This window comes from Eulemur rufifrons, chromosome 16, assembly GCF_041146395.1.
Source record: "Eulemur rufifrons isolate Redbay chromosome 16, OSU_ERuf_1, whole genome shotgun sequence".
In the NCBI taxonomy this organism is placed as follows: Eukaryota; Metazoa; Chordata; class Mammalia; order Primates; family Lemuridae; genus Eulemur; species Eulemur rufifrons.
In genome coordinates this window covers 87,426,977-87,449,931 of record NC_090998.1, presented here as the reverse complement: position 1 = coordinate 87,449,931, position 22,955 = coordinate 87,426,977, and the positions used below count along the sequence as shown (strand labels likewise).

Here is a 22,955-nt window from a genome sequence, read left to right as displayed (position 1 = left end):
TGACCTGGGGTGATTCCAGCTCAGCCCCACAACCTGGAGTGGGCGGTGCCCTGCTGGGCCTCAGTCTGCACGTCTGCAAACCTAAGAGTTTGACCTGGAGCCTCAGCGAGGCCTGCCTGCCTTAGGCTGGGACACTCGGGTGTCTCTGGAAGCCTGCTGGTCCTCACCCACAGTCTAGGCTGAGGCTGCCACAGGGCCTGAGCGGATGAGGGAGGCCGAGCCCTCTGTGGTGGCAGAAGTGCCCCAGTGTCCCCACATGCAGACGCCCAGAGTACCTGTGGTCACCCAGCAGGGATGTGTGTGAGCTGGACTTGGAGCCGGGCCAGGGGGGCTCCTGGATCCTGGGATGGGGGATGCCACCCAGGTACTGCTCCACGGCTCCCACGAGGAGCACCGAGGGCTCCTCAGCAAAGATGGGGCAGACTGGCAGTGCCGGGAAGCAGGCCCAGCGGCTGGCCCTGCCCGGCCCACACCCCTTGCCGGGCTCCAGGCCTCAGGGGAGACCACCACGGGTGGAGGGGGCACAGACATCTGGGAGTGAGGGAAGACAGGACGGGGAGCCCCAGGGTGAGGAATGGCGGAGGGGTCCGAGTCCCGTGGGGGGCGGGGCACATCCGTGGTGAAAAGCGGGACCCAGCTCAGGGCCGTGGGGCCACCTGCCAGGGCAGCCTCCCGTTCCCAGCCGGACCCGGTGCCCTTCCTGCGACATCTCCACTCCAGCCCCCCCACAACACCTCTCTCTCCCTCATTCCTCTGGGAGTCAGTCAGGGCTTGAATGACACCCCAGATGACTCTTTGCTATTAATTCCCACACACAGAATGGGCCCCTTGTTCTCTGCTCCCGGAGGAATGGCCGTGGCCAAAGCCATCCCAAGAGTTCCTGACTTAACCCTTCTCCTGGCTGCTCCTCTGCGCGTCCCCGCGCCCAGGGCCACGGGGCCAGCAGGGCGTGGGGCACAGAGAGGAGTCTGGGAGGGACAGGGGCTCCTTGCAGCCCAGAGCTCCTGGAATAAAGTCCCCAAGGTGGGAGAGCAGGACCACCCCCACCCACCAGGGAGCCTGCTTGCAACTCCCAGCCGAGTTCCCAGCCAGACCCTGGCCCCCAGAAGGCCTCTCCAGGGGACCACGGGAGGCCCAGCCTCCACCGCCTCCCCAGGGCCAGGCTGATGTCTCTGACCCCCAGGGGGGTCCCTTCAAGGGGCAGGTGGAGGCTCAGGCCCTGACCCTGGCCCTGAGGGGGTTAACGTGGGCTGGAGGCAGGACACCACCTGTCAGGGCAGGTCTCTGAAGAGAGGTGAGGTGGCCTGGCCTCTTCTGATCGGAGCAGGAATCGCTCTGTTAGTAAAAGCCCATCACCCCCCTCCCTTCCCCCACCCCACCTCCCTCCCGCCAGAGGCAGGAAGGAAAGGCCAAGGTAGACAATGAGAGTGGGAAGAGCTTCAGAGACCATATAGGACAGCCTCCGGGAGAAACCGAGGCCCAGGAAGGGGAGAACGTGGCCCTCCCGGCCCTGCAAGTCTGTGACACATCCCAGCACCCACGTCCCTGGCTTCTGGACCAAGACTCTCTCTCCTTCCCCATCCCCTCTACTTCCACCTCCCACCCTCTCCCTGCCTTTGCCCAGCCCTGCGTGGCTTGGCTCTCTGGGCGCTGGAGAGCTCACACAGGAAGGGGACAAACACCTGCTCTGCCATCACGATCAGCAAACTTTGCCTCTTGCCCCAGGATAAGGTACAAACCCTCCAGTCCCTGACTCAGTGAGGACTGTGCCCCAGCGAGGCTCCAACTCATCCTCCCACCCCATCTCCTGTCCACCTGCCCCCAACAGACACAATGTCACAGGGACAGGATGCGAGAGCCCCAGGCGGCTGGAGAAGAGGGCTGGGGACAGCGGCAGTTAAGCTGGAAATGGGAAGAGGGAGATGCAGTGCTGGGCACAGCCATGAGGGAGGATCAGGGTGGCCCAGGGCATGCAGGTGGACGGGGCCAGGTGGCTTGGGGAGAAGTGAGCTGGAAGGTGGGCTGGCGCCAGGTGCGGAGAACTGCAGGGCAGGGGGCTCCGTGCCTGCAGCCCCGAGCGGCTCTGCCATCGTTTGCACAAACCTCAGTGTCTGAGTTGTCACCTCTCCCCAGCCCTTCACACCAGGCCGCCTCCCCACATTTCCAGGAGACAGAGGCAGGGCCAATGCGGGATGGCACGGGACAGAGACAGAGACACTTGCCGGAGGGGGAGGAAGGGGAGGGGAGGGCGGGGAGGCAGCTCTGCTGGGGTGCTCGGGGCCCCTCCTGCAACAGCACCCTGCTCCCTGTGGCCTGCGGGCCTACTGTGTGCCGGCACCCAGAGGATGTGGCCTGTGCCTTCCTGAGCCAGGACACGAGAGCCGGTGGCCTGCCCAAGGGGCAGGGGCTTCAAGGCTGAGGAGGGGCCCTTAGAGAGCATCTATTCCAGCAGTACCCCCAGCAGGTGCGTCGTAATCACGGCAGAGCTTTTAAAAAGACAGATTCCCACCCAGATCTACCACCCCAGATGGGCCCTAGGAATCAGTATTTACACACTCCCCAGAGAGTTCGTGCCCTTTGGGCCTAGGTTTGGGCTACAGGGATGAGGAGGAGGATCGTGGCCAGAGAAGGGCTGTGCCCCACCTGAGGTCACACAGCAATTCCAGGCAGAGCCCAGCCCAGGGCTCTTCCTCCTGTGGCGAGGCTGCCGGGTGGGTCTGCACAGTGCCAGGCACGCAGAAGGGCTTAGGCGGGCAGCGCCCTCCCCCTTTCCCTCCATCCCTGCAGCCCGGCTCTCCAGGGGCTGCCAGAGTCACCGTCCAGAGGCCCAGAAATCAAGTGGGAGAGAGGAAGGGATTTGCCCAGAATGGGATTTCTGCCCCCCTTCCCCACCCGTCCCCCTCATGCCAAGGCCTGGGGCTGCGAGCCCTCGCCAGGGATGGGGGCGGAGGGTGGGGCAGGAGGGAGGAGGGGAAGACCTGGGTGCTTCCTGTCTCCCCCTCCCCCGCCTCCCTGGGCTCAGGGCTGGGTCCCCTGGGGCAGTGGTGTCTGAAGCTGACAGATCTGCCCCGTGCTTCCTGCCTGCTGGGGGAAGGGAAGAAGCTGGCTCACGTCCTCCATCCCTCCTTGCCTTCCCTAGGTCCTCAGGGGCTTGGCTTCCCACTAAACCCTGCCTGGTCCCTCAGGGGCCCCATGCCAGAAGAAGGAACAGCACTGGACTGGGAGTCTCAACACCTGCCTCTACCAGGGCGAGGCTGGAAAGCCTCTGTAGCTTTCAGCCTCCGCCTCACTCCCATCACCTCTCCTGGCTTCTCGACACCCCGATTCCATCCTGGCCATTTATTTACTCATTCATTGGCAGCACCAGCGTGGGACTGCAGAGGACTGCTGGCTGGGGACTGCAGGGAGGGGGTGTGAGGGTCCTGCCCCCACAGGGCTAACAGGAATGACATGGCCCAGGACCGGGGCAAGAGAAGTTTTCAGAGGGGAAAGGTTTTCAGAGAGTTATCTCTCTGATCCATGAGGTGCAACAAGCACTTATTGAGCACCTGCTGTATGCTCACATGTCCAACCCTGAGCAGTTGGCAAGATGGGAGGCAAAACCAAATGTGGATCTGTTCCTGTGGAACCCTAAAACCCCAACTCCCTCACTGTACAGACGAGGGAATGTGCCCAGAGAGGGTGGCTGACTTCCCCAAGATCACACAGCAAGTGTTGGGACCTTGGCAGAGCCAGGAGCAGCTCCTTCCTCTGACCTGCCAAAGCGCAGTCAGTGAGACTCTAACTCGGGTTCCAAGTCCCAAACAGGAAATATTCCAACTCTGATGTCTCAGCTTGCCACCTGGTAGGGAGGTGCGAAAAATACAAAATACCTGTGCACAGTGAAGCAGGCCCGGCCCAAGGTGAGGACCTCAGCCTGGCGCCTCACAGATGTCACACTTTCTGTGTGACCCAAGGCCCCTTGACATGGGAACCCACCCACAGCTGTGCCTGGGTCCCCTGCTGTGATCTCAGTAAGCTCAACTCTGCACCCTAAAAGGGGAGGAGTTCACTGGGGGTGTATGATATCCAGGACATGGTTACACCCAAGACATTAGCCTCCCCTCCGGAAAATGCTGGGCGTTACCAACAGGTGAAATGACTGAAGGACGGCAACTGCGTCCCGTGTCCACCCCAGGCGCCGTGCAGAGCACTTGCCATTCCTAATTTTCACTTTGTGACATTCCAGGTGTTGTTAGGCTGGAATTGTTATCTCATTTCACAGAGGAGGAGACTGAGGTGCAGGAAGATTTCGTAACTTGGCCCAATCCCACCACCAGTAAGCGGGGCAAGGGCCGGCCTTGAACTCTGGTCTCCCTGGCTCCAGATCTCGGGCACACAGTCACTCAGCTCCCTTTTTCATTGTAAAGTGACATCGTCAAAGAATAAGGAAACTTTATTGCGGGGGAGGGCCCTGCAGGCTCACACAAACACAAAAATCCCCCCAGCTCACCCCATTTTCACTTCCATGTGAGGGCAGGAAGGTGGCAGCCTGGGCCCCGTCATGCCCAGCGCTGGTCCTGGACCATGCTTTGGATGACACAGTAAAGTGACAGGGAATTCAGAGTGAGAAGACCCTGTGCCATCGTCACCTCCTACACCTCCAAAGCTGGCCCACCTTGACAAGCCTCTTCCCCCAAGCTGCAGGCCGCCAGCCAGAGGTGGAAGGACAAAGGCACCCATTAGCCACGTGCGGCCCACCCTGCTCAGACCAGGGTGACACCAACAGGCCCATCCAATACCCCACTCCACACCCTCCTCCTCCCCTCCACCTGCGCCACTGTCTCAACCCTCCAGCAGCCTGCGCCATGCTGCCTAGCGTCGGGGATGCGCACGCATGACAAACTCCCAGCTCGTCCACAGGCTCCCTGAAGACCAGGCACACGCTCACCTGTCTTTACCCCGCAGACAGGACAGCCTCGCCTGGGGCGGGTCCTCAGGGACCCGAGGGGCAAAAAGCACAGCAGAGGTGTCCAATTCCAAGACTGAAGAGTCAGGCGACCTCAGTCACTCGCTTCCCTTTCTGCTTTGGTTTGGTGGGATGTCATCCTGTCCTTGCACGCTCATCCTCCAGGGTTACTGGGAGCGGAAGGGGGAACATCCGGTGACGGCACTGCAACAGGGTAAGAAGCAATGACTACTGTAAAACCCAAGGTCAACCGACAGCACCTTTCAGGCAGGTCCCCCATGCTAATAGCAAGAGCTGCTGTTTACTGGCCCCACCGAGTGCCCGGCGCCGTCCTGAGTGTTTCCGTGCACTATCTGGTTTAACTCTCACCACGACCTGAGGGGAACTGAGACTCAAAGAACCTCAGTCATCTGCCAAGGACACGCAGCTAATAAACGGGGGTGCCAGGGTTCCAACCTGGAGTCGTCTGGCTCAGGAGCACCTGAGCACCCCTCCATCCTGCGCCGCCTACGCCGCAGCCCAGCCATTCGGTCACTGACATCCCTGGGCACCTTCTACATGCCAGGCACCACAGAGGAGGGTGAGAAGGACCCAGCTCCCAGCCACGGGGCCCGGCAGCAACAGTGTCCTGCTGGACAGTGAGCAAGGCAGGAGGCAGCGCCTGGGCCGACAGGCCAGGTGTCCAGGCAGCAGGGCTTGGGCCACACGGCAGGGCTAGGGGGAGAGGACACGGAGCAGCGTAGGTCAAGGGAGCGGTGGGGTAGGGATAGGGGTGTGGAGCTGTATGCTGGATTGTGCAGAGACTGAGGAGTTGAGGACAGCACTCTAAGGGACATCAGAGCTCCTCAGGGACTCTTGAGAGGGAGGAACAGGGAGGGAGAGAAGAGGAAGCAGGAAGACCCCAGAGTCAGAGGAGAGGAGTTGGAGGAGATGACCAGGACAGAAGATCAGGAGCAGGGAGGTGAGGACTCAGAGGGCAGAAGGGACACAGGGACGTGTGGACAGGGGCTGCATTCTATTCAGCCCAGTCCTTGTCCCAGGCCTGACACAGAGTAGACATCCAGTAAATGTCAAACGGGCTGAACGGAGCTAGAGACCAAGGCAGGGCGACCCCAGGGTACGAGATGTCACATCTTAGGGCCACAGTGGCCCCAAGTCCACCCTCACCGTGTCCTCTCTTGAGTAGGCTGAAACTATGCACCCTCAAAAATTAATAATAGAAATAAGTTGAGGACTCATATCTTAAACAAAGAGTGTTTCGTTTTCTTTTCTTTTCTTTTTTTTTTTTTTTTGAGACAGAGTCTTACTCTGTTGCCCGGGCTAGAGTGCCGTGGCGTCAGCCTAGCTCATAGCAACCTCAAACTTCTGGGCTCAAGCCATCCTCCTGCCTCAGCCTCCCGAGTAGCTGGGACTACAGGCATGCGCCACCATGCCCGGCTAATTTTTCTATATATTTTTAGTTGTCCAGCTAATTTCTTTCCATTTTTAGTAGAGACGGGGTCTCGCTCTTGCTCAGGCTGGTCTCGAACTCCTGAGCTCAAACCATCTGCCCGCCTCGGCCTCCCAGAGTGCTAGGATTGCAGGCGTGAGCCACCACGCCCGGCCCAAAGAGTGTTTCTTAGCCGCTGGACTTAGAACTTTTAACACACGAACAGGCCCTGCATCTCTAAAAAGAAGTAGGAAGCAGGGTTTCCCAAATGCATTCGCCCACGCAACTGTCTTTCAGGAGATACGTGTCACTGTCTTGAGGACCACCACGGTTGGAGGTACCACTGGCACTGGCCTCTTGTTCTGAAATATAATTCATGGGCTATCAGATTTGGAAACGCCCTCAGAGATAATCTAGCCTGCTCCTCATTTTACAGATGGGGAAACCAAGGCCCAGGGCGGGAAGAAGCCTGCCAAGGCAATACAGGGCCTCTGCAGCCAGTGGGACTCGACCGCAGCCCTGAGGGCTCCAAGGGCCCAGCTCCAGCCTCCCGTTCATCTGTGCCAGGTTCCGGTCCTTGCAGGTCTCTCCTATCAAGCCCCGAGCTCTTCAAAGCCAGGGCTGGGCTCCGTCCCCTCCTGCCCGGTTCCTGGCCCGCTGCCCTGCACAGAGCGTACACTCACAGAAGCACAGCAGTCTGGGAGGCGCAGGGCAGACAGCAGGAAGGGCTTTCCAGCAGCTGGGTGTAGATGACAGGAACAGGCAGTCTCCTCTGAAGGCTTCTAAGAAGAGGGCAGAGGCCGGGCACCCGAGGCAGCGCTGGGCACTGGCCCCAGCTTCCTGGTTCCCGGAGAGGGTGTGGTTGAGAGGGAAGGAAGGTTCAGGCCCCGGGAACTGCCTCCCTGACCAGGGTCCGGGACCCTCAGCTTGGGCCAGAAGCAGGGAGGGGAGAGAGCCCCTGTTGGGACAGGCCCTGGAATACCGTTCTCTTCCCCTAGGGCTCAGGCCCTCCACCTCCAGGAAGCCCCTCCTGTCTGCTTCAGCCCCCCTGGTCTTTTCCTCCTTGGAACTGTGACAGCAGCTCAACTCGGGGAAGATGAGCCAAGGTCCAGCATGGCCCTGCCCTCAGGGGCTCCCAACAGGAGGTGAGACTGGCCTGTGCAGCAAGAAGCCGACACACATGCAAAGGTGCCTCCTCCTCCAGCAATAGACAAAACAGGGAAAGTAACAGACGAAAAGATTCCAACCGAGGCGACCAGGAGGGTGTCCCTGAAGAGGGGCTCTCAGCTGGGCTGCAAGCCCTGAGCAGTGGCACAGAGGGAGGGACAGCGCTCCAGGGGGAGGCAGAGCCAGCACCAGGCCCAGCGGGAGAGGAGGAGGAGGCCACGGGCCTGTGGCTATGCCTGGACCTCGGGGCCATAGAGCAAAGTGGGCAGACACTGGGAGGGGGGGAGTACACCACAGGTCCCAAGCTGCACCCTACCACCATCGGCTGGGTGAGCTAGCATTGCTGAATCGCTTTGTGCCTCTGTTTCCCTCCTAGAATGAGAATAACAACAGCACCTGCTCAGAGGGTTGCGGGAGGATGGAGTCGAATGGCAGGAGCCCCAGGCCCTCTGGAGCCGCCCTCACTGGTAAGGGGAGACGCTGCAGGGGGGGCCACGAGGGAGGAGCTCGTCACACACCACCACGCTCTGATGCTGGGATTCAGCGGGCAGATTATAAACCCCTGAAGGTGAGGCCACAGGGGCTGCTCGGTAAACACTTGTGCACTTGACCTGAGGTGGGCACTCTCCGCACCTCCCAGGACTGAGTTACTTTCTCTAACATTTATTGAGCAGTTACTATGCTAGGGTGTGTGTGTGTGTGTGTGTGTGTGTGTGTGTTATTTAACTCTCTCATCCACTTGAGGATATAGTGAGCATATAAAATCATCAACATTTTACACATGCAAAAACCAAGTCCTAAGAGGTTAATAGCATAATACGTCCAAGGCCACTTGGGTACCTGTGGCAGGATTTCCTGACTCCAGGTCACCTTCCCCTATATCCCAGCCTCAGGAGGACACAGTGCAGAGGTGGGGGTGGCTTAGAAACTGTTCAAGGGAGCCCCTACGTATGCCCCAGTTCACCTACCTAGACTGAGCTAAAACTTCCAGCCTGGTTTCTGTCTCTGTCTCCACCCTTGACCCCTAACTGCGCCCATCAGCTGTCCACCCCCCAGTGCACAGGCCCTCCCCTGCCACACCCTGAAACTCAGTATAACCTGCAGGCCTGGCCTCCAGCTCTGGGGTCCTGGGCCCAAACCCCCTCGCCTCCCCCTGGCATGGCTCTGGCAGGGGGCCACTCCCTGCCTCAGGGCTGCGGGGAGCCCTGTGAGGCAGAGCAAGGCCTCCCAGGGAACTTCAAAACAAATAAACATGTCTGCACCTCATCCCCAGAAATTTAGAATTAACCAGTCTGTCTGAGTCCTAAGGTCTGATCTGGAAAGGAAAAAAAAAAAAAGAATTTAGGATCTGGGCTTCAGTATTTGCTTTAAACTCCACAGGTGATTCCAAAGGGCAGCACGAACTGGAACCAACCCTAGGCAGTTGTCTGAGAGCTCGTGAGGAAGGCAGGGTCTCAGCCCCACCCAGACCTGAGGGGTCCGCCTGAGAAGTCACTGAAGCCAGCCCCAGTCTCGAGCCAGCGCCCCGTGGGAGGCAGGGGGGGACACGGCCTAGGGGAACTGGTGAGAGGACAGCCAGGACCCCCAGGTTGCATCCAGACGGCGCTTACACGTGCCGGATGCTTTCCCTGCGTCCCCTTGTCCCATCGTCAGCACTGTCCTGAGTCAGGAAGAGAGGCTGGTGCCACGTGAGGAACCCGAGGCTGAGGCAGAGGCTCCACTTGACCAGAACCATCCCTCACCCCTGCACAGCCCCAGCTCTGCGAGCAGCAGATGTCCTGACCTTCATCTCAGTGTGTCCGGGGGGGCAGACAGGGAGGAAGTGTGACCATCGCCCCGTGTGAAAGACGAGGGACATGCAACCCAGGGTGGGGAACCCCAGTTCGAGCCTTCCACAAAGCAGGACCAGCGCCCTAAGGAAGAGGACTCGGGAGCTGAGGGGTTAAGGGTCACTGCTGACCCAAGGCGGCTCTGCCAGGCAGTGGCATCAGTGGGCTTCACATGTGACAGACAGATTCCTCGCCCTTCCTCCTCTCAGTAAACCTGGGACCAGCCTTAACAGAAGCCAGTCTGGGGCCAGGAAAGCCCTGTTTCTCCCGAAAGGCCCCTCCGCCCACGGAAGGAAACTGGATTCCTATGGTCACACTCGGGGCTTGGGCCCCTCTCTGCCGGGGCAAAATCACTCAGGAGAGAAGGCAGGCCGCAGAGCCCACCAGACGTCACACCTCACCAAGGATGGGGACAAACCCTCATCTCAGGACAGACAGATTTGACTGGGGGGCGGGGTAAGGGGGCACGAGCATCCCTGGAGAAGAGTCAGGAATGAGGGGTGAAGGGACCCCTTTCACACCAAGCAGGGAGAGCAGAGAAGGCGGCACTGGCCCTCCTGGACGTCAGCCTGGGGCAGAGGCCCAGGTGTCTTCAGCCGGGATCACTCCCCCTCTGCAAACTCCCCGCTCTCCAGGGATAAATTTGGGGCTTTCACCCTCCCCTGCCGGAGAAAACTAGGTCCCCGGGGCCTGGGATGGGATGGAGGGATCCCAGTTGCCAGATTGGTGGGGAGGGATGTATTCACAGCGAGGGACCCCCCACAACACACACAGCCCTGGTCATCTGACAGCCCTTTGCCCACACCCCCGGAGGCCCACCTGCCTCACTCAGCACCTTGCAGCAGAAAGCCCAGCACAGCACTGAGCAGAAGGCAGCGTCTGTGCAGGGATGAGGGGGGAGAGAAAGAGAGAGAGGGAAGGAGGGAGGGAGGGCCCCCTCTGTCTAGCGTGGCTTCTCTGCAGACCCCCACCCCCATCCTGGCACAGCTGGGCCGAGGAGGGTGGGGAGGGGGCAGGGAGCTAGAGGGGACCCCACACCCCACTTCCCAACCCCAGGCCCTCTCCCTCCATAGCCACCCCTCCCTGCCCCAGGGGGTCTCTGGGCAGTCACAGACACAGCAAGGAGCAGGGAGGGCCTTCCCTGGAAGAGGAGGAACCAAGGGGTGGAAGGAGGGATGGGGACCCACCGGGAGAGAGAGGCCAGGCAGGCGGGCAGCGGGCGGGCAGCAGCGGGTGTCGGAGGCGGCTGCAGGGCAGCCGGGACTCCACTGGCTGGATGCTCGTCCCTCGTCCCTCTGTCCATCCAGGGCGGCTCCTCTCCGGGCGGTTCTGAGGCTGGGCGGGCGCTGTTAAAAAGCTTTTTATGTGTGTGTGTGTTAATCACATGATTGCCGTTCACCTGTATTTCGAACAAAGACAGCTCACTGTTTCAAGGCCCCGAACAAGAGTCTGGGCACAGGGAAGAGAAGGGAGGCGGGGGGAGGAGGGCTGGCAGCGCCGGGGGTGGCGTCGAGGAAAACTGGGGGGAGATTGTCCAAGGCCAGCAAGCGAGAGAAAGAGAAAACCCTTATCAAACTCCTAATTCACTGGGCTCCGAGGCCCCAGACACACTGGCCCGATTGTCTGGCCGGTTGTGTATGTGAGAGCATGTGTGCGTGTGTGTGTGCGTGTGTGCGTGTGTGTGTGTGTTCCAATGTCCGCTCCCCCCACCCCCAACATGCTCTGCCTTGTGTGACTACCTCATTGTGTCCCGCCACCCACCCCCACCCCTTGGCCTTTCCCAGGCACGAGGCCTTGCTCCCCAGACCCCTTGCCAGCCCCACTCCAGACAGGACCCCTGGGTGTGGGCCTGGGGCCTTGCCCGGCCGCTGAGGAACGCAGAACCAGACGTGGTCACTAGCGTGGCCCAGGCTGCGTCTGTCCCTCCACGCACACCCCACCTGTGCCTCCTCACCAAGTGGAGCTGCCTAAGGTTGAGAAGAGACCTTTGCGGGAGAGGCCTAGGCAGAGGCGAGGCCAGGGACCAGGGGAGGACGGCAGGGAAGAACACTGAGCAGGGAGGGGTCAGCGGGGAGGGAAAAGTGAGGCAGGGCAACTCCACCCCTGCTCCAGCTGGGGGAGTGGAGGACTCGGTCACAACCAGGACTGACAACTAGGATGGGGACTCCCCCACTCCCCCCAAGAGACGGTGAGCTCAACGCAAAGCAGCTGTGTCTCAGGAAGGAGGACCCCAGAACACCTCTGGGACCAACTTCAACAGGACCCCACCCCAGGCCCACCTTGGCCTCCTGGGAACTTCAGTCTGTGTCCCCACCTTGAGCCAGCCGGGCCCCTGCAGGTGCTGGGTATCTGGAGAAAAGGGACCGCAGGCCGAGCTGGGGTGGCTGTGCTGAGACAGACCTCTGTCCTGCTGTACAGGCCGGGGCAGGGAGGGCAGCCTGGGAGGGGCGGGAGGCAGGGTGACGCAGGCCGGGTAGCAGTGTCCAGCATGCAGTAGGCACTCAGCAACTTTGCTCAAATGAAGCAGCCCGGGCCAGCGCCCACCCAGGTCCCCAAGGCCCTCACCACTTTACCTCTCTTCCTAGTCCCTGCCAAACGCCCATCCCACCACCTGAGGCGGAGGTTGGGGGGCCCCATTGGGCCCAATTTTCCTCCAAGCAACAGGTTGTGACCCTGTCCATGGCCCCCTCTTCCTTCCCTGGCCTGACCACCCCACTCCTACGCCTCCCTGACTAAGCCCAGGCTGAGCCCAAGCGAGATGGGCCCGGGCAGCAGGGCAGGGAGCTGGGGGGGGGCCTGGGCCGGGTGGAGGAGCCCTGAGTGTTGGGGATGAAGGAAAGCGCTGGAGGCTCCACCTTCTGCCCTTCCCTCCCTCCTCTCCCCCTCCCCCCTCTCCCCCTCCTTCCTTCCCCAGCCCTCTGCAGCGGCTCAGTCGTTCAGTCAGTCTCGGGCTGTCCGGCCAGGGTGGTTGGTGGTAAGGATTCAGGCTCCGTCCTAACGAGGCCGTGGCCTGAGGCTCAGGGCCCCCCAGCCCCTCCTTCCCTGCCCACCAGCGTCACCCCCCAGCCCCGAGCTGGACCGCACACCTTGGGACACGGTTTTCCACTTCCTAAGGACGAGCCCCAGGCTGGAGGAGAGGTCCGAGGAGGTGAGTGCGCAGGCGGCTCCTCCCCGGCCCGGCCCAGGCCTGGGACCCTGCTGTGGGGTGGACAGAGGCTGACGCCCGCACCCGCGCCCCACCCGGTCCTCTAGACTCCGTGGGGGCAGACAGAGGGAATAAGGAAAGGTGAGAGGAAAGGTGGGAAATTCCAGGGGCTGGGATTAGCGCAGAAGAAAAGGTCCGTTTTCCTTCCTATCATCAACAAACCTCCACCCAAAAAAGGAGGTTAAAAAAAAAAACACCCACACCAAGAGACGGTTGGGACCAGGTGGTGGGAAGACGCGGAGGAGGGACGCACCCACCTAGGGTCTGGCATGTGCGCGGGCCCCAGCGGCTGCACTGGGTTTAGCGGGAGCAGTGAGGGCCGCCACCTCGGGGCTGTGCCTGCGTCCCGTCCCGGCCGCCCTCGGGGCTGCACGCACGGCAGCTCCATCGCGTTCTCCCTCCCGTCCAGGTGGGCGTTGGACTCTTTGCGAGGACCCCGGCGGCAGGCCCGGGGGAGGTGGCCGAGGCGGCGGCTGCGGCCGGGGGCGACATGGCGGAGGAGCAGGACCTATCGGAGGTGGAGCTGAGCCCCGTGGGCTCCGAGGAGCCCCGCTGCCTGTCCCCGGGGAGCGCGCCCTCTCTGGGGCCCGACGGCGGCGGTAGCGGCGGCGGCGGATCTGCCTTGCGAGCCAGCCCCGGGCCTGGGGAGCTGGGCAAGGTCAAGAAGGAGCAGCAGGACGGCGAGGCGGACGATGACAAGTTCCCCGTGTGCATCCGCGAGGCGGTCAGCCAGGTGCTCAGCGGCTACGACTGGACGCTGGTGCCCATGCCCGTGCGCGTCAACGGTGCCAGCAAGAGCAAACCGCACGTCAAGCGGCCCATGAACGCCTTCATGGTGTGGGCGCAGGCGGCGCGCAGGAAGCTGGCCGACCAGTACCCGCACCTGCACAACGCAGAGCTCAGCAAGACGCTGGGCAAGCTCTGGAGGTGAGCACCCCGCCGCCCCCTCCCGAGGCCCGCTAGCTGCGGGGCATCCAGTCTGGACTGGGCGGCCCGGCCTCCGGCCCCCCAGCGCGGGGCCTGCCTGGGCCTTATGGGGCCAGCCGCCTCATTGGATGGGGCTGGAAGGCCAGGTGTGGGGACCGTGCCCGCCCTTCCACCACAAGTATCCCCTTATGGTTCCGAACCTGGAACTGGGAACCCCAGAGGCCTAGGCCAGGTTTGCCCGCCCGGACGCGGGCGGGAGGGCGCCCCCTTGCGGTCGGAATTCTGCCGGGGCAGGCCGTGGGCCTGGGGGGGGGCTTGCTAGGGAAGGCAGGAAGAATGGTGGGGCGCTCCACACCGCGGGCCTTCACCAGCTCCCTCCCCACGTACACGCACACTCGAGGGGCCACTGCCGCCGTCTGCAGTGGTCAGGAGGATGCGGGGAAACCTTTGGAAAAGAACTGAAGGCCTGGCTAGAGATGCGGGGAAACTGAGGCAGTCAGACGGAGAACTTGGGGGAGATTCAAGGAAAACAAGGAATTCAGAGGGGAGTCTTTGAAAGAGTGAGGGACGGAGAACTGCCTAGGGACAAATGTGTCTGTCGCTGCAGAGTCCCATCCTACCCCAGCAGCCTTCTCTGGGCCTTCCTGACCCCACTCTCCCTTGGGCTGGGGGCTTCTTGATTCTTCAGAGGAGGAGACACACAGAGAGGGGACTCCCCTCCCGCCCTGTCCCACAGCCACCAAGCTGGTCTCATTCTCCTTTCCTCCCTCTCCCAGTTCAGCGCCATCTTCCTTGCCAGAGCCCCACCCAACGTTGAGCAACCTCCCCCCAGCCCCAGAACTGGAGCCGAGCACTCTGGCCAGGAGGAAACCTTGGCTACTCCTTCATGCCCAGGGTACCTCAGAGTCCCAGGGTCCCTGGGACCAGCCCAAACCTCTGGGGAATACATCCCCCCATGGAGGAGGTCTGCCAAGCCTCAACCCAGGATGTGTGGAGCAGGGCAACCCCCTACCCCAGCCCAGGAGTCCAGGGCAGCTGTGAGAACTTGCTCTCCAGGAGATGCCAGCCCATAGAGGTCACCTGATCCCCACTAGACTGCCCAGGAGGCAGGCCCAGAAAGGCAAAGGAACCGCAAAGGTCACATAGCAGTTGGTGGCAGACCCAGGGCCAGAACTGAGGTCTCTTACTCTTCTACCAGAGGCCTTCCCCCGAGTTGTCCCTGGCAACAGTGGTAGGTCACCCTTCACTCTAGGGAGAGGTCAGGAGTTCATTGGGGAGGCAGGAAGAGGAGAGCAAGAGCGAGGCACAGCCGGGTTCCGGAAAGCTTGGGCTCTGTCAGAGGAGCCTGCCTCCCTCCTGCTGTCCTGCCCTTCGCTGGCCCCAGCACAGTGGAGGTTGAGTCTAGAGGACCAAAGGCTTAGAGTGGTAGAAGGAGCAGGAGGTTCCCCAAGGGATCAAGAGATTCCCGTCCAGCCTCTACCCCATCCCTGCCATGTGTTTGCTGAAGACCTGGTGCCCCTCACCATCCCACAAGCCCTCAGCACCCAACAGTCCAGCTCTGCCCAAGAGCCTAGGTCACAGCTAGCTCCTCTGCCCAAGATCCACCCAGATCTGGGTGGGGCTTGTCCCAGGCCAGCACCTTTGGCACATGAGAAACAGACAAGCAGGAGAGACAGACAGGTGGGCAGAGTGTGCCCTGGGGACTAACAGCAGACCACAGCTTGAGCCCAACAAGAGTCAAAGGAGGGACAGACCCCCGTTCTCCCACCATCTCCCATTGCCAAGGGCCTAAGATTGACCCTTCTGTTGTCCCTGACCCAGTTCCCCCAGCCCAGAACCCTGGGCCTGGGCTCCCTTCAGGAGGGCTTGTCGCTGGCCACCACTCAAGCTCAGGAGTCACCTGGGTGGGGCAACCAGGAAAGCAGGCACTGCTTGCTGAGGACCCGCCCCACCCCCCAACAGTGAGAAGGGGCAGAACAATGGCAAGGGTCAAGGGCTATGGCAACAATTGTGGCCACCTGGACCCTGGGGAGTCCTGAGGGACATCTGGATGTGGGCTGGGCTGGCCAGTTGCTCCAGGGGCTTCTCCTGAAACCTTCCCAAGCTCCTGCCTGCCAGGATGTCGGGAAGGGGGGCGGATAGGTAGGCAGAACTGGAAAATGGGGGTCCTAAAACTGAAAAGAGAAAGACATGCAGACAGGCTTAGGGGGTGCCCCCAGGCATGTGGGGTCACACACGAGAGCCCAGGTCCTAAGTGGCCACGTGAGCTCCGACAGCCCCACTAACCTTTGATGTCCATCTGGGGAAGGACTACCGGATGTCGATCACATGGCGGAGGCTGTGCATTGGTTGACCTGCCTGGAAAGAACCAGAGCCCCAAAACTGGAAAGGGAGTCACAGGCTGGAGCCTCTCCATGTGGTGGGGCTCACCTGGCCTCTCCTGCCCCAAGTCCCACAGGCCCTTCCCCAGGTAAAGTCTTCTTATGCCACTGGCCTGGCAGAAGGACAGATACAGCAGCATTAGTGCCCCACCTCGGGAGTCCCCCAGGCTTCCAGTTTGGGTGGGGAACCAGCCTACCCTCTCCCCACCCCATTCCAAACCTGGGAGACCAGGAGGAAAGAGGGCAGATGGGAACGTGCAAATGAGGACCGAGTTTGGAGTTAGAGCTGGGATGATGTGGTGGGCAGGGTAGGTCTGGAGTGAGAGGTCCTGAGCAGAGCTGGGGCTGGGGCTGAAGGTGGCCTTAGCTGCCTGCGCTGGTGAAGGAGGGGGCTGAGCTTAGGGCTGGGGTCGGGCGGCCATGTGGCAGGATTAGGTTTCTGTCAGGGTTAGACTACTGCCGGGAACTAGCTTGGGGGGTGACAGTGGGATCCAGTGTTGGACCTTCCCTCTCTCTGGCCCCTGCCGTTTCCTTGCTGATTGCTGGCTGAGCTGGGCAGGGGCACAGGGAAGGATGGGGTGCAAGAGTGAGCTCAGTGTCCCCAGATATCCTGTAGCCTCTGCTCTGAGGCCCCAGCTGCCTGAGTTGCTCCCCCGTGCGGTTCTCCCCCACACCCTTGGGGCCTGCTCCACCCCTCCCCATCCCAGCTGTCAGAGAGGGCGTCTGCATCCCAGTTCCCGGAGTCCTGCCCAGGGGCCTCCGTCCTGAATGTGTATGCTGAGCCCGATGGAGCCTCGGTTGGAGGGACCCTCGGAGAAAGCTGGGCTGGGGCGGGGCGGGCGGGGGAGCAGACGGGAGGCTAAGCTGCAGCGGAATGCTGCCGCCCTAGGAGGTGCCTGGTATGACCACCCCCTCCCAGCCTGGGGAGGGAGGACTGGCCTTTTGCTGTCTGGGGGGAAGAGGGCACCCACTGGGGTGTGAGGGTGGGGCAGCTGGAGAGAGAGGGAGGCCCTCTGGACAGAGGGTCGGGGCTGCTCCCACCAAGACATCCCTCAGTCTTGGACTCTGTGAGTCTGGGGACTTCCCCTCAGCCCCCTCTGCAAGGTCCCGCATCCTGCCCTCCTCACCTGGGGCAGCCAAGCCCCGAACACCCCTCCACTCTCGAACCCTAGCCTGAGGCTGGAGTCGGTGGGCAGGGGAACCAGCTTCAGAGCTTCCTCCCTCTGTGGGCTGGTCTCGGGGACTGTCCCAGGGCCTGGGAAGAGACTCTAGCTTCCTCTGCCCTCTGCCTCCCACAGAAAGAAGGGGACTCACACCCCGCCCCTCAGACGCACCACCCTGGAATTCACAAAATCAGTATTCCAGAGTTGAGGGGCCCACCTGTAAGTCCTCCTGCCCAACGCCCCGCCCAGGCAGCATTGGAATAGCACCTATTTCTCAAAGTGCTCACCTCCCCTTCCCCGGGGCCCTGGTGCAAAGCACTTCACCGTCATTATTTTGGCCAATCCCACATCCCAGTGAAGCAGATATTATCATCCTCGTTTTATTGGTGATGAAATTCAGGCTCAGAGAAGTAACTTCCTCAAGGTCATACACACAGCTAGTAAGTAGCAGAGACTGGGCGCCTCTCCCAGCCATGCTGCTTCTCTGTTTGCACACCTCCACTCCCAGGGAGCTCACCCCCTAAACGAGGCAGCCAATTCCACTTGCAGACAGCTGTGATAATAAGAAAGTTTTTCCTTTCCTTGAATTGGCGTCTGCCCCTTGTAAAACTCTATCCCTACCTCTAACTCCTCCTCAGGGGCGGCCAGGAGCAGCAGGTGACCCCTCTCTCACCCTCCAGGGGCTGAGAGATCACAGCCCTCACTGGGGCCTCACATCTCTCAGTCCGTAAACCACAGGGCACAGCCCCGCCCCAGGCCCTGCCCTCCTGTCTTCCAGGACCAACACTCAGAGGGAAGCCAGCCTGGGGCACTCTGGCACTCACACTGGCCCCTCTGCTGTCCTCCCTCCTGCTCCACCCAGGCTGCTGAACGAAAGTGACAAGCGCCCCTTCATTGAGGAGGCCGAGCGGCTCCGGATGCAGCACAAGAAGGACCACCCGGACTACAAGTACCAGCCCAGGCGGAGGAAGAACGGGAAGGCAGCCCAGGGGGAGGCCGAGTGTCCTGGCGGGGAGGCCGAACAAGGCGGGGCCGCCGCCATCCAGGCCCACTACAAGAGTGCCCACCTGGACCACCGGCACCCGGGAGAGGGCTCCCCAATGTCAGACGGGAACCCTGAGCACCCCTCAGGTGAGTGCTGAGGACAGAACTGGGGGCGGGAGAGCCTGGGCCGTGGAGAGAGAAGGCTGGGTGGCCTGAGACCCTGGTGCTCCCAACTGCCCTGGCAGGGGGAGGTTTGCCAGGCTGTGCAGTTACCTGGAGGGGGGCGCAGTGGCCCAGAGAGGTGGTTGGGCAAGATGGTGCTGGCCAGGGCCGACCCAAGGGGGCACCACTGCTGGGCAAAGCAGGCAGCTGAGGCTGCAGAGGCCACGGGGTGAGAAGGGCTGGGGCAGATACAAGGAAAGGCGGGGACAGGATAGTTTTGAGAAATGGAAGGTCAAACGGAAGAGAGGAGTCATCGCCTTGTCCCTCCTCCCACTCTGACAGGGTAGACATGGCATGTGACGTTGAGCCATGCCATGGATGAGCCAGACACAAGATGCCTTGTTTAATTCTCATCAATGACAATAGCAGCTAACATTAATTGAGCACCTCGTATATGCCAGGCACTGTGATAATTGCTTATGTACATTAACTCATTCAATCGTCATGAACAGTGGGATGAGGGAGCCAAACCACTCGGGCCCAGATCTCAGCTGTGTGGTGGGTGACTCTCATTTTACTGACCAGGAGACTGAGAGTCACCCGCCACACAGCTGACATCTGGGCCCGAGTAGTTTGGCTCCAGGGCCTCTGCTTGGCACCACAGTTGCCTGGCGTGTATTCCTAACATATAGAAAGTGCTGTACACATGTTGGCACACGGGACTGCTCAGTGAGCAGAGCTTGGCCTTCAGAAGACACATTCTGAGCCCTACTTTGTGCCAGGCACTGGAGTAGACACCAGGGTACCAACCAGAGAAGCCCGTGGCCCCTGGCCGCAGGGCTCCACAGTCTAGAGGGCGGAGCAGGGATGAAAACAAGTGAAGTTAAGTGCAGGAAGAAACAAGTGCACAAGAAGCCCATGTCAGAGTCAGAGGTGGCCCGGCCTCCAGGGAGGACTAATCCACCCGTCCATCTAGTCAGGTCCTCAGAAACATCCAGCTACCCACCAGACTTGGCAAGGAAGGCTTCCAGAAGGAGGCAGTGTCTGAGCTGTTTGGTATTATCTCTGCTTGACTGGTAAGGAAACCAGTTAAGAGAAGACTGGGGATTTGCCCAGTGACAGAACCAGGATTCAGAAACCCAGGCAGCTCTCTCAAAGTCTGGAGGCCTTGGCCAGTGCCGGGTTCGGCGCTGCCTTCTGGTCTGAGGGACGCAGCACAGGCCTGCCCTTGAGGAGCTCCTGGTCTGCTAAGGCCACGACATGCGCTCTCTCCGACGGGATGCCTGTTAGCCATCCCTCCCACACATGTACTCTTCGCCTTCAGAGACTCAGGGACACACACACATATGCGCACGCACACACCCCAGAAGACCCTGGACCACGTGCAGAACCACCTCAGAATAAACTGTGGGCATAGACTTTTCCAGTCATGCTTCCTCGATGAGACTGTCCCCAAACCCTCAGGGCAGCAGGTGGCTTCCTCTGGTCTCCCAAGTCCTTGCATATCCCGTCTTCCATCACTTCTGACTCTAGGCATGTGTGGGGCTCTGGATCTCCCCTGAGACTCTGATCTTTTGGGTCAGGGACTTGTTTTATTTATGTTTGTATCCCCAGCACCTGGCACAGTGCCTGGCACTTAGCAGTGCCCCCTATGTGTTTGTTGAACGAATATGTGAATGAGACATGAACAGACAAAGGAACAAGAATCAGTTTCCTAAGTGCCCTCGTGAACAAGGAGGGAACCAGCTCAGGAACAGCAGGACAACAATGCCCACGCCAAGCCGAGGGCCCGTCAGTGGGCTGCACAGCAGGGCAGGCTTGGGAGGAGGGCACATAGCACTGTTTGGGGCCAGGCAGGGCACAGGCACAGGCAAGCCAGCAAAAGTGAAACTGACAGTCAAGAGAGGAGGGCGAGCAAGGCTCAGCCAGGGAGAGCAGCCGGCAGCAGAGGCTCGGGGAAGAGGGTGGGCAGAGCACAGAGGCTGGGGGCCAGACCGCCCGGGGTCAGCAGCTGGGCAGCCACAGCAGCAGGGAGGATGGAGCGCAGGGAAGCTGATTCGAGGTAGAACTTGCCAACAGGAAAGGTCTTTCAAAATGAAGCAGGCCTCTCCAGGAGGTGGGGAACAGAAGGTGGAGGCCGGACCCATCCCTAAGATTTGAGCATTTTATAAGCAGCTAGAAACCAATCCAAGACCAGTATATAAACAGATGCCGACTCATGCTGCCAGAACACGTGAAACTCACAAGGTCAGCGCAGTGATCAGACCTCAGCTTCCTGGAGGCACCTCACCTTCCTGCTGCCTGAAAGTGAACTGTCAGAGTCCACGTGTACCCACCTGCCTCTGACCTTGTTTCCCCCTCATGCTGTCTCTCTCTGTCTCTCTTCTACCCAGGCCAGAGCCATGGCCCACCCACACCTCCAACCACCCCAAAGACAGAGCTGCAGTCGGGCAAGGCAGACCCGAAGCGGGATGGGCGCTCCATGGGGGAGGGCGGGAAGCCTCACATCGACTTCGGCAACGTGGACATCGGTGAGATCAGCCACGAGGTAATGTCCAACATGGAGACCTTTGATGTGGCTGAGTTGGACCAGTACCTGCCACCCAACGGGCACCCGGGCCACGTGGGTAGCTACTCAGCAGCTGGCTATGGGCTGGGCAGCGCCCTGGCCGTGGCCAGTGGACACTCTGCCTGGATCTCTAAGCCACCAGGTGTGGCTCTACCCACAGTCTCACCACCTGGTGTGGATGCCAAAGCCCAGGTGAAGACAGAGACCGCGGGGCCCCAGGGGCCCCCACACTACACTGACCAGCCGTCCACCTCGCAGATCGCCTACACCTCCCTCAGTCTGCCCCACTACGGCTCGGCCTTCCCCTCCATCTCCCGCCCTCAGTTTGACTACTCTGACCATCAGCCCTCGGGACCCTATTATGGCCACTCAGGCCAGGCCTCTGGCCTCTACTCGGCCTTCTCCTACATGGGGCCCTCACAGCGGCCTCTCTACACGGCCATCTCTGACCCCAGCCCCTCAGGGCCCCAGTCCCACAGCCCCACACACTGGGAGCAGCCAGTGTATACGACGCTGTCCCGGCCTTAAAGGGGGCCCTGTCACCACCACGCCCTGCCTGGCCCCTCCTGGGTCCCGAGTCCCTTCCCCCAGCCTGTGCCCTGTTCCTCGCCCATCTCAGGCCTGGTGGTGGCAGGGGAGGAGGTTGCAGAGGCTGACAGCTGAGGGAAGGCTTTGTCTGGCTCACTACCCTGATGACCCACCCGCCCCATCCAGGCTCCAGCAGCAAAGCCCTGAGCGAACAGGCTGGGCAGAGGAGGAGGTTGACTATTGCCCACAGACTGAAAGATGAGGGGCTGTACCTTCCCCCCCAGGAATGACCCTCTATCCCAGGACCTGAGAAGGACCCGCTCACCCTCCCTGGGGAGGGGAGAAGCACCCGGGGTTGAATGGGCATCGGAGGCCTTGCTGCTCCTATGCATGCTTGTTCCCTCTCTCCTGGAGAGTAGGGATCGCACATGCCCATGCCACCTATGCCACGGTGCCTAAGAGCCAGGCCACCCAGAGACCTGTACCAGTGCCTAGAGCTGGCTATATCTGCCACTGGAGGGCTGAGGACAGCTTTGAACAGACTCGTGGGGAGCGTGGGCTGTGGGGAGACTCCTTAGTTCTCATCACTTCAATGCCCCCTCCCCTCCTGAATGCAGGAAGGAGTTGGCACAGTGGCCCCCCGATCCAATTCCGTGCCAATAACCTCATTCTTTGTCTAATCAAGAGAGCCCCCAGTTCTCCTCCACTGCAACCTCCCCGACCTTGAGGCACATCCCAGGAGGTGAGGCAGGGGCTCCAAGAAAGGATTCAGAGACAATTCACGGAGCCTTCCTCCCTGGGCTCCTGGCCAACCCCTCTCTCCTCACTAGCCCCCGTGGCCCCTGTTCTGTCAGCCGTTGGGCTTCCCAGAGTTACAGCTGCTCAGGCCCAAACCCTCGGCTCCAGGAGGAGACACAGGGCCAGCACCCAGGCTGCTGGCCGCAGGCTGAAGACACTAAAATCCTGACACGTACATTCTGCCCTTGCCTTTTGCCCTTTGCCTCCCAGTGGTATCTGAATAAAGTACGTAGCTGTATCTGCCCCACTCTCCTGTTCTGCAACCCCACAATCCACATGTAACTCATTACTGTCCCCTCTTATTTATCTCAGTAGTCCCCTCTCCCCTATCCCCTCTCCCAGCCACTCCAGCCCCTATTAACTCTGCATTAAGCACTCCACATAATAAAGGTTCCGGTTACCTGCTTGGGGCCTGACCCGGCCTGTCTCTTGGTCTCTTGTCCCTGTATATGGGCTTTCTCAACCGCTTTCTGGAGTAGCTATGAGTAGAATGCAAAGGAAAGATAATCCAAAGGTCTCTCTCTCCCCGCTAAGAAAATGGGAACAATGGAGTGGGTTAGGACAGCTGGCATCTAACTGACCCCCAGTGGGGTCAGTCTGAGTTCAGGGACCAAAGCCTCAGATGGGGGCCTTGCCCCACACCACAGGGGGCCACTCACTCTTACCTGGCTCAGCTGGAACTCAGAGCTCACCCAGCAGAGGGGCGTTTGCAAAGAATTCAAGGGACAGGTGTTTGAAAGGGAGGTGGGTCAAGTCTGGCACCTTCTTTGCAGCCAGGGGCCTGTCCTTTAGGATGTTGGCTGGGCCCTCTTGCCGAACCCCTCCACTTGCCACCTGCCCCCGCACACACACATGGGCCCATGCC

The 22,955-nt window shown here is 60.8% G+C and overlaps 1 protein-coding gene and 1 pseudogene across 1 annotated transcript; one reads left to right on the top strand and one right to left on the bottom strand.

Annotated features, from left to right (window-relative positions):
- Positions 1–9,541: 9,541 nt before the first annotated feature.
- On the bottom strand, positions 9,542–10,350 carry LOC138397338 (uncharacterized; annotated as a pseudogene).
- Positions 10,351–12,303: 1,953 nt separating this feature from the next.
- SOX10 (SRY-box transcription factor 10) lies at positions 12,304–22,490 on the top strand. Its single transcript, XM_069489669.1, has 4 exons — positions 12,304–12,521; positions 12,988–13,505; positions 17,912–18,180; positions 20,589–22,490. The coding sequence occupies exons 2-4, from the start codon at positions 13,069–13,071 to the stop codon at positions 21,290–21,292; spliced, it is 1,410 nt and encodes a 469-aa protein (XP_069345770.1). The 5' UTR covers positions 12,304–12,521; positions 12,988–13,068; the 3' UTR covers positions 21,293–22,490.
- The last annotated feature ends 465 nt before the right edge of the window (positions 22,491–22,955 follow it).